The sequence below is a fragment of the Balaenoptera borealis genome (assembly GCF_965194805.1).
Source record: "Balaenoptera borealis genome assembly, chromosome: 4".
NCBI classification, from domain to species: Eukaryota; Metazoa; Chordata; class Mammalia; order Artiodactyla; family Balaenopteridae; genus Balaenoptera; species Balaenoptera borealis.
Window position 1 is genome coordinate 42700798 of NC_138861.1, and position 11526 is coordinate 42712323.

The 11526-nt window shown below is 33.1% G+C and overlaps 1 protein-coding gene across 12 annotated transcripts in view; it reads right to left on the bottom strand.

Moving 5' to 3' along the window:
- The window catches only part of FBXW7 (F-box and WD repeat domain containing 7), a 204503-nt gene that overhangs the window by 59031 nt on the left and 133946 nt on the right, over nucleotides 1-11526 (bottom strand). Inside the window, exon 1 of one of the 12 annotated variants that reach the window (XM_082389909.1) lies at nucleotides 1510-1937. The exons of 10 other annotated variants lie outside the window; for them this stretch is intronic. In XM_082389909.1, coding sequence (XP_082246035.1) covers nucleotides 1510-1656 — 147 coding nt within the window. In that variant the 5' untranslated portion in view covers nucleotides 1657-1937. Of the gene's footprint in view, nucleotides 1-1509; nucleotides 1938-4048; nucleotides 4687-11526 lie in introns of those variants that run through there. One more of the 12 variants, XM_082389899.1, reaches the window with a different exon arrangement.

An 11526-nucleotide genomic window follows, 5' to 3' on the forward strand; every position in this document is an offset into this window, starting at 1 on the left:
GCACTTGTAAAGAAGATACAGATAGAAAACATACAGTGTGACATAATAATCTGCTATATACTGTACTTAAGTTTATTAGAAATATTCAACAAGAACAAAATTATCTTGTTAAGATCTTAACCCCTTAATTTTAAAAACTCACACTTCTTTTCCTTAATTTGAAAGTTTACTTGTATTGGTATTTTTTTACATAAGTATTAAAATAATAAATTAGTTTATTAATGACCTTAAAGCTACTAGAGGCCTCTGTGTAAATGTTTAAATCAGAGCAGTGACCTCATTCAGAAGTTATAAAAGTGACAAAGTGACAGAAGACAAAATAAAAGACACACTTTCTGAAAATATAGTTAAGAAGAAAATAAGAGGGTGACAGAGATATTTATATTCTATTTTCAACGTTTAAACTGTATTACATTTAAAACTTACTCAAAATGTTTTTCAACATGGCTACCATTTATTGGAGTAGAAATAGAAACAATTCAAAAAGAACTAAGGTAATTAGAAAACATATTTTTACAAAGGCTATTTAAGTCCAAGCAAATAGAAGATTCTGTTCACTAAAGAGGAAAAATATTTTTCAGGTGTTGTAAGTTAACCTACTTGTTTAATAGAATGTTTCCCTTTTAGTAAAAAAAAAAAAAAAAAAAAAGCGGTGGGGGGGGTTGGTAAAAGGAACTAAAACACTAATAGCACTGATATAGAAAAACACTCAATGAATCTCCAACAGGTATTTTTTGGTTTAATGTGTTCAGGATCCTAAACATATTTTAGATCTAAAAATATATCACTCTAGTTAATAATTCAAAATGGCAATACCAAGTAACACAGAAAATACAACAAAACTGTTAATATTAACAGGGTCAAAATTTGGCAAGGAGGAGAATGTCATCCCAAAAAACATTCAATAGATCATAACCTGATTATAGATTAGCACAAGTTCTACAAAATGTTAGTTCAGAATTGTCTATATATAAACTGTATCGTAACTGCCACACAATAGCATGCTATTTTTATTTCATATAACAGCAAAAAGTAACGTCTCTATTATGTTAGGTCTGAATTTAAGAAATAGTGATTTAAAAACAATCTAGCTTAAATTGGCAGATAAACTCTTTAAGACAGCTAAATGCTTTAATTATCATGTATAAGGACCATACCACCAGCTTTTTACTTTTCCCACAAAATAAAAACAACAAATTTGGGGTGTTAGTATTTGCCGACATATTTCAAAACATACTTTTTAAATTTACCAATTTTAAGTAAGTTTAAAGAATTCTAATACCATAAAAATAAATGAGAGACACAAAACGGTGAATTAGGTAACCTTGCCCTCAAGGCTCTCTATCATACTATTAAAACTATCACTTACAGAAGTTTTCACTGGCTACATAATGCACTGATAGTTTTAGTTATAAATACCAATTGAAATTTGAACCATTTCTTCACCAAAAGAGGCAGAAGTAGTTCATTTAAATAAATATTCCTATTTTTCAAATGTGTGAGACTTACCCGTCTTCGACAAAAGGGGAGGCCTTGGGCAATGATGCTAATGCTAAATATCTTCATCATGGTTTGATGTGGTAGAGGCTCTTTTGCACTTTTAAGATCAACAGGAACCAAGCCATGGTTTAGAGTAGCTTTTCCCGGTTTTGACATTTTAAAACTCCTCTTGGCTGATGAATACTCTCTACATGTAATACAGGCACATTACTAAAAACTCTAACCACCGAACTAAAATATAACTTTCTAATTTATAAAAAAGGCTGAGAACCCAAGGCCTGCTGCTTTTGTCTTTCAACCTTCTCCTACCAAATGTCCTGACCTGTCTGAGGCTTGGTGAAGTGCAAACTGTCCTAGAATAGCCAGGAGTTATAAACTACTGAAGTGAAAGCTCCTGCTCCTGCCAGTCAAACAGCTGGTGAACCTCCCGTACAAAGTCAGTAATGCGAAGACAACCAAAGCAGGGCTGTGCTACAGGGTCCCTTCGAAAACTTCTTCAGTGACTAACCTAGGTATTCCCTAGAAAGTGAAAGTAAACTTTTCTTTACAAAAATCCAAAAGATAAACATTGTATTTTCTCTTAAATATTTATTAAGTCTTCCTTACCCAAATATCAGCATTAATATTTTAGGAGTGTTTCGAATTGTGCTTCAAATTTAAGGACAGCATTTATGCATGCTCAAAAAATACAAACATGTATTTGTTCTATTTTAGATATATTCAGAATGAGCACTATATCTTCAAGCATTTATCTTAAGCATGCTCTCCTTTCCTCTTCCATATGTACCAGTCTTTATCTCAAACTAAGACATTAAATCAACTCTAGCTCTCAATAGCTATTAATATGCAATGCAGGTTAATTTTACCAGGAGACATTTTAGATGTTTGCAAATTTCAGTTCAATCTCTATAATTCTGAAACACTTAGTGATTCCACTTGGAAGTATAACAGTAATGTGACTGATTAAATATATTTAAAAACCCAAGTATTTATAAATGTAACCTGTGTTGGGAAGTAATTATAGTAAAATGAATAATAACTAACCAGTTCATCACAAATCCTTAGGGTTTAATTTCTCTAACATACCATAGTTAGATACATCTTCCTAAAACATGGAGACGGAATGTGGTGTACAATACACTCCTCAAGAACTTTCAATGGTTCCCCAAAGCCTAAGATAAAGTTTGGAGATGAAGACTCTCCTCAAAGTGGCCCCAAACTCACTTTTTCGGCATTATCTCAAATATTTCCCTAAATTAACTACTTATGCCATGCTAATTAATCTTTATGCTACATTTCATTTCCAAGCCCATGAACTAGAACATTATGATGATTTTAAAAAAGCCTAGTGTGAGAATTGATAGTAGTTTTAATAGACAGATAATAGATGTGAACTATCCATTCACAATGCTCAGCTAATGTTTGTTCTCTCCTTCCATTCTATCTTTTTCTTCCAACAGCCAGTCAACTCACTCATCTCTCCTTCCACCTGCTTTTATGGATTTTTATAAGTGGGAATTTAGAATGTGATATGGAGAGAGTTAGAAAGGAGAATGTCAGAAATGGGTGGTCTCTTTTTTGACTTGGGTGAGATCTGTCTTACTAAATACACGAAGTGGGTTGCTGGGAAGTCAATCCACACACAAGAAACACCCCTAGTCCTACCACGATGCTACTTTCTTAAAGTACACCTTTCTCTGATATCACAATTTAAAATGTAGTTGAAAATGCAAAATCATTAAGCAGAGATGACATTTTTAGTTACACAAAAGTAAACAACTGAATTCCTCCAAAGTAGATATGTAAATGACCAATAAGTACATGTAAAGATGCTCAATTTCACTAATAATTAGGCAAATGCAAATCAAAACCAGAACCACACTGCACACCCATTATTACGGCTATTATTTAAACACAGACACACACAAATAAGTGTTGGCAACGATGTGGAGAAACTGGAACCCTTGTGTACTGTTGGTAAGAACGTAAAATGGACAGAGCTACTGTGGAAAATACGGAGAGTCCTCAAAATATTACTATGTGATCCAACAATTCCACTTTTGGATATACACCCCCAAAGAATTGAAAGCAGGGCTCACACAGATATTTGTACAACCATGTTCATAGCAGCATTATTCACAACAGCCTAGAGGTGGAGACAACCTAAGTAACCAATAATGGATGAATGGGTAAAAAAATGTGGTACATACACATACAATGGAATATTATTCAGCCTAAAAAGAAAGAAGATTCTGACACAGCATGGATGAACCTTGAAGATACAATGCTAAGTTAAATAAGTCAGTCAAAAAAGGATACATATTGTATGATTCCACTTATCTGAGGTCCCTAGAGTAGTTAAATTTATAGATAGAAAGTAGAATGGTGGTTGCCAGGGGCTCAGGGGAGAAAGGAATGAGGTGTTAGTGTTTAATGGGTACAGAATTTTTGCTGGAAAAGATAAAAAACTTCTGGAGATGGACAGTGGTAACGGCTGCACAACACTGTGAATGTACTTAATGCTACTGAATTGTACACTTAAACATGGTTAAAATCGTAAATTTTATGTTATGGGTATTTAATCACAATACAAAAATTGTTTTAGTAAACAAAAGTAAATGACTAAGAATACAACCATAACCACTGAAAAAACCCAACAGAGATCTAGGGATAGGAGAGAGGGTACTGGAAATCTGTTAAGTTGATATGGTACAACAAGGTGAGACTGATACCTAAGATAAGGATGTCTACGGCCCCACTAGACTACTTACTACCTTGCAGAATGAATGTCTCTAGCCTCATTCTAATCTCAGCATCTCCTCTGGTGCTCATTTTATTCCTTAACACAAGTCTAATTTTTTTTTTTTTTTTTTTTTGTATAACATAACCTTCAGTCTTATTGTGTCTGTTTCTCCTTATTAGAAAAATCCCTTTGTTGAGGCAGCTCCCGTGGAATGCCCCCTCTCCAGGTTACTATCAGGGTCTACTTTGTTAGTATTACATATAGTTTTAGGTAGACATTCTTTATTCTCAAAAAAATTCTGTCTCAGTGATATCTTTGAATCAGTTAATTAACCCCTCAAAATTCATTTCTTGATACCACATAGAAGATGTAATTTAAACTATGTGTTATTTCAATCCAGAAAAATTAGAAGAGTGTACTTCCTTCCGCAAATTTAACATATTCTGCAGAGAAAAATGAATCAAACAGATCAACTCCAATTTTGACTTTCACTTAATAAAGATCACCATACTGAAATTTAGTTTTCACTTTTATATTGAAATTTATAATCACATGTATTTACATGTAGGTAGTTTGAAGATAAGGATGATATGAACCTCTCTAATCTTCTTGGAGTCTGATCCTAAAGCAAGAGAGGGGAAGGAGATTGGAATTGAAAAGAATTTGGATTAGGAAAATTAAAACTAAAATAAACATAAACTACTTATGAAAGGGCAGAAATTACTATGAAGTAAAACTAGTTTTTCATTTTTAAGAAATTATTTGTGGTAAAAATTGGAGTGAAAATTAAAGCAGTCTTGTATATTAAATTTTGTATTTTACACTAGATACCAAGTTTTGGTAAATACAAAGTGGTGGCATTCTAATTCAACTCATTTTTTAAATTGGTAAGTAGCTGCCCTCAACTGGATAGTACAGAGCATTGCAACTCAAGCAAACGCTAAATCAAATTATGTGTCTTTAACAATACACTTTTGTGAAAGAGACATTATTAGTGATTGAGCAAAGTGAGTACTAATTTCCAAACTACCAAGTCTCACCTTTTTTCTGAGGATTCAAGTTAATAGTACTTCTAAAGCAACGCTCTAAATCAGCATGGAAACATTCAAACTACAAAATCTTCAAATACAGAAGAAAACCCTAGTCAGTGAGGGAAGTTGCAGACAATGCATAGGAGAAGCTCAATTGCTAATATTTTAAAATGCAGCTAGTTCCATGCGTTCAAGAAAAAATAAAGTCTTAGTCTCAATTATCATTTTAAAAGCACTTAAGATAGTCTTAATTATTAACCCCCCCACCCAAACTGAGCCTTTTCAAAACAGACAAGCTCTTTTTAAGATGATATCAATAAATATTAAGGGAGTATAATACAGTAGCTAGGAATATATATGCTGGAGTCAAATTGCCATAGTTCAAAGCCTGGTTCTACCACTTATTAGTGGTATGCCCTTAAATCAATGCCTCTGTGCCTCAATTTCATCTATATAGAACCTACCTCATAGGACAGTTATGAGGATTACAACAGTTAATGTAAGTGAAACACAAAGAACAATGCTTCACGTTTAGTAAGTGCTCAATACTGTTAGCTGCCATTACTACTACTACTAGGATAAAAAAAAATCACGTAGAGCTTTGCAGATTACATTTCAATCTTAAAAATCACTAAGAAAGCAAGCAAAGATGCAAAATCCACCTATAATAACTTTGGAGTATAATATTTTAAAACACAATCATCTACAAGTTTTAGAAAGACTTCCTAAATTCTGTCAAGATTTTTATCTAAAAGTTAAGCTGTAGCATCTTAGTAGTTGTGTCTTGGCATTTTAAGACTTCAGGTATCACTATCCATCCAAGAAGAACTCAACATTGGGGAACTTGTGATAAAGAGAAGATCTTTATACAAGATATTGTGCCTGTTTATCACTCTCTGATTTTTCTTTCTTCTAAAAGTTTGTATTAGTCAAAGATGATTATATATAAATGTTGCATGTAACAAAATATCACCAATAAAGTATTTCTAAAATGTATTACAGTTCCATACACTCCAATTCTCTTACAACAACGACAAAAAGATTTATAGTAGTTTATTCTGGATTTCTACCATTTCTTTCATTCATTATTATACAGAAGGCTAGGATTTAACTGCTCCAGATCAAAGGCCACAGCATATGAGCAGCATAAAGATTTTCTGTTTTTCATAAACTATTTTTGAATCAGCTAAAACAAATCGCTTGGAAGATACAAGTTTACCTACAAGTATTTATGATTTTAACCAAAAGTTTTCAAAGTCTCACATCAAAAACTTTTGACAGGGAGACTATCAGCATACACCATTTAAATTCAGTATTATTTATTACTTCTGTGAATTTAAGCAACAAGTGACTTACTCTTTTGTAGAAACAAAAGAATTCCAGATTCTAAAAATTAACACCACTACTAAAGTGAAATAAATCAGAATCAATATCCTTTTGAGATGAAAATATGGTATTATAAAGAGCATAGTCATTTATTCTGGGATATAGAGTGAGACAGATTATTCTCTGTATCTAAGTCATTGTTTTTAGTCTTTCCTAACACCTTAGATACCAGAGTGTTAAAAGTTATCTCCCTAGTCTAAGCAATTCATGTACAAAGATAGAGCAATTTAAAAACAGAGAAAAATGATGATGAATCAAGAAATTAAGTTCTTTGCTTAATGATGAACAGTCAAGCTTGTATTAGAAACAACTGCAAAAAAACAAAAAACAATTGCAAAAAAAAAAAAATCCAAATAACATACCGTTACTTTAATTGTAGAAACTAAAAACACAATTAAATTCACTATGAAGGAAAAATTTGAATATATGGCATTCCTCTTAAAGTTTTATTATTCATAAAAGGCCTAAGTCAAATGAACAGAAATGTTTTATAAAAATTAAAATCACATTCAAAACATTTCCTTAAAAAAATTCTGAAAGACATTTAAATGCTCAAAATGTTCACTAAGAAAGATTACAACTTCTAATTATAATGCATTTAAGATATTATATTCATGTAAATACTTAATGAGTCATAACTTATTACTGTACTTCCTTGCTAATTTTCTTTATCCAGGGACTTAGTGTAGCCCCTAAGTACTTAAGAGAAATCAGCTTGGGTTCTAAAAGAGCACATACAGGGCTTCCCTGGTGGCACAGTGGTTGAGAATCTGCCTGCCAATGCAGGGGACACGGGTTCGAGCCCTGGTCTGGGAGGATCCCACATGCCGCGGAGCAACTGGGCCCGTGAGCCACAACTACTGAGCCTGTGCGTCTGGAGCTTGTGCTCCACAAGAGAGGCCGCGACAGTGAGAGGCCCGCGCACTGCGATGAAGAGTGGCTCCCACTCGCCACAACTAGAGAAAGCCCTCGCACAGAGACAAAGACCCAACACAGCCAATAAATAAATAATTTTTTTAAAAAATAAATAAATAAAAAATAAAAGAGCACATACAGTTTACATAAGTGTTATAAAAATGTGACCTGGTAATTAGACATTTGCAAAATAAAAGCATTACATATATACATATATGTGTAGCATTTTCAAAATAAGAATGTTACAATATCAGGTTATATAAAGTATTGGAACTGCTTTGATTTGTATAATCAAGGTCTGATTGCTGGACATTTAGGTTATTTCCAAATTCTGCTGGAAAATTCCAGTTAATTTTTTTAAATTGGCTGAAAATAAAGTTACAAGGTAAAAACCATAAAAGAAAACCAAAAAAGTCCTTAAAAATTAAATATAATGACACCATCGCATAGTGCACTAGAAATTCCATGACTTAAAAAACACCAACTATTTACTGACTTATTTACAACTAAATTCATTTACAATTAAATTACTCTTAATTACTGCCTCAATCAACTTTCAGCCAAATTAACTGAAATTAATACTCCAGGTAAATTTACCAGTATACAAAAAATATAGGGTGAACTTTAAGTTCTACTTTCAGCTCTACCACTAACCAGTGACCTTAGGTAAGTCTCTTAAGCTGTCTCAGATTTCAGATTTCTAGAATGAGGAATGAGGAGCCTGGACAAAATGATTAAGAATGAAGTCCCTTACAGCTTTAAGAATATATATATTACAGTTCTAATAGCACCAAGTAAAGCACTTTTTTGTAATGTGTCGGACTGTCAATTTGGTGAGCCTTCCTTTATTATAGTTTAGTAAGTAGTTACAGTTCTACAAAATATATCCAAATAAAATTCACTGCTTCAATTCATTTGTGTGTATAGCTTCTAAAAACAGGTATCTATCCTTGTGTTGTGAATATATGTCAATGTTGCATAACATAAGAAAACATTTTCAATGGAAAAAAGTTACAGGCATAAATGATTTTTTAAAACATGATTTTAAAAGATGAAATTCAAGAAAAGGATCTTAGAATTTTTCTGATTCCATATTATTCCATAATATTTTTAACATATTTTTCCCTTCCTATTTACCATAGTGGCATGAACAGTGACATTCTGAGTATATTTGATTTTTTTTAATGAGTAAACTTTGGATTTTATTCCCATATTTTGTCTTAGAACTTTAGTTGTTAATATCAAAATGATACTTTTCCTCACTCTTTCATTAAACATTTAAAGAAATATTTGTGATAAAACAAAAATCTAACTATTGGATTGAATTTTTTAAGTATTTCAGAAATGCCCAGTATGAAGTCCTCAACGACCATAACATAACTTGCCTCAAGATTAAGTTTAACTCTTACAGTCTGTGCTGGGTTACCCCAGCTGTTAAATCGGTCTTATACAGCTGCTCTCCAAGAATTTAGCAGATGATTATTATAGTTACACCTTTAAGTCAACAATGACAAAAATGACATAGTAATTACAGGTATTTCAATCATGCAAAAGCCTCATGTGATGACAGAGTGATTTAAAAGCAACTTAATTTTCCACAATTCTCAAAATAAAATTTAAGTGTAAGAAAGAGGACAAAAACTTCTTTAATATCAGTTTTTTAAGGTTTATGATTTGTTACTTTTATGAACAAGTTTAAGCATAAAAAGTTTCATTAACCTTTCAGTTAAACTAAATACAATTTATCAATCATTCATCTCTCTTGTAAAAATTCTGAAAAGTGTTATAGGCCAGGGAGTAATAAATAAGGACATAATACTATTAATTCCTTTAAAGCACAGTAAGTAATGTAGGTGGCTTTTTTCTGCACTTAAAATTAAACTAAGCTATAACGCAGGAAGTTCACCAAATTGATGGCCTAACAAACTGTAGGAATGTATCCTATGAAAAATAAATGGAAATGTAAGATATTTAACAGTGTTAACAATTTAAGAAAGTAAAACAGTAAGGAGGGGGGGAGATAATTATATTCCCTACGCTGTTGAGTTTTTTATGCAATTATAAGTAAAAATCAATTATTCTGAGTGAGGTGAACATAGTTCCACAACTTCAATTGTATAATTTTCAATAACATGCTATTAAAGCATATGAGCCTTAACAATATTCACTGAATAATTTATTCATTATAAATATTCATTTGTCAATATTCACTTCAGCATCAAATTTAAGTATAGAATTACTTTAAGCATAGAAAATACTTTAATATAGAATTAAGCTATAGAAAATACATATTTAGGGTCTCATTCTTGGATGGGCTGACAGTTGACACCACTGGCCTTTTTACGTTGTCAAAATTACATATTCAGGGACTTCCCTGGTGCTCCAGTGGTTAAGAATCCACCTTCCAATGCAGGGGACATGGGTTCAATCCCTGGTTGGGGAACTAAGATCCCACATGTTGCAGGGCAACTAAGCCTGTGCACTCTAGAGCCCATGTGCCACAACTAGTGAGCCCGTGTGCCGCAACTACTGAGCCTGTGCACCATGACTGGAGAGCCCATGCACCACAACTAGAGAGCCCATGCACTTCAACTAAAGAGACCACACACCACAACTAGAGAGGCTGCATGCCACAACAAAAGATCCCGCATGCTGCAACAAAGATCCCGCGTGCTGCAACTAAGACCCGATGCAGACAAATAAATATAAAAAATTAAATATTCAACAAAATACATCACCTGATAAACATCGACTGAAGTTTAAATTAAACTGACAGTCCAGGTTTTCATTCTTTCCAATAAATAAAACACTGTTTATCAAGAAACATTAAAAACAAAGAAAAAACAAAACTCAATCCCTATAATTCTTGACTATGCCTGAAAGAGAAAGATCTTGGGATGGAAGGAGGAAGTCTATGGATAGTAGGAGACTATCAGAGATCAACAGGAGATATAAAGGAAGTTTGCAGCTAGAGGGCTTAGAAAAAATATATATTATTTCAGATTGGTACAATGATATGAGGGAAGGATAAAAGACTGACAGAGTTCCTAGTAGATCATGCTTTCTTTCACTTAAATATCATGACAAGACTGTGAGGTATCATTAGTCTACATTTTAAGGAATTACATGATACATATATTATATATGAAATCTGTTTTAATGAGCCTGATTTTTATGAAGTACAAATGAAAAACAAAAACAGAAAGTTATAAGAGCAAAGATATTATGACCTTCTATTATACACTGTGTTTCTCAAAGATGGTCACAGCAATATCCCACATCTTCGCATGCTCTTCTTACAATATACTGCGACACTCCTTCCATTGAGAAGTGAGTCTGTTTCAACCAAGACAGAATGCGATTTCCTAGACTAAGTCATACAAAGGAGATTCTATTTCCATCTTGCTTGTTGGAATACTCACATGGTAGCTCTGTTGTAAGTAGTCTGATTGCCCTGAGGTCACCATGCCATGAAGAAGCCCAAACTAACCCGGGTAAAAAGACCATATCTGGGCGAGTCCTGAGACTATATGAAGAGGAGATTTTTGGCTAGACCCCAGCTAGCTGTTCTAGCCCCCTGGTGTTCCACCTCCAGCCACCATCTGACTGTAACCCCGAATCAACAATGCCCAAGTGAGCCCTTCCTAAATTTATAACCTACAAGAATAAGGAGAAATAATAAAATAATTGTTGCTTGTTATAATCATAAATCTTTGGGGTGACAGTTAGGTGGCAATAGATAACTGAAGCATCTTACAAAACAAGAAGCTCCAAGAACACTGGTTTACTGTTGTAATATGATAGTCATCCTAGTAGAGTTTTAACTTCAAAATTTAACAAGAATGGGAAAGATAACAGGTGAGCTAGAATGAAAATTTAAACGAGTAGGTATTTGGAGGTTGGTAAAAGCTTTGGTGACAAATTCCCACCTTGATAATACCCATTAGAAGT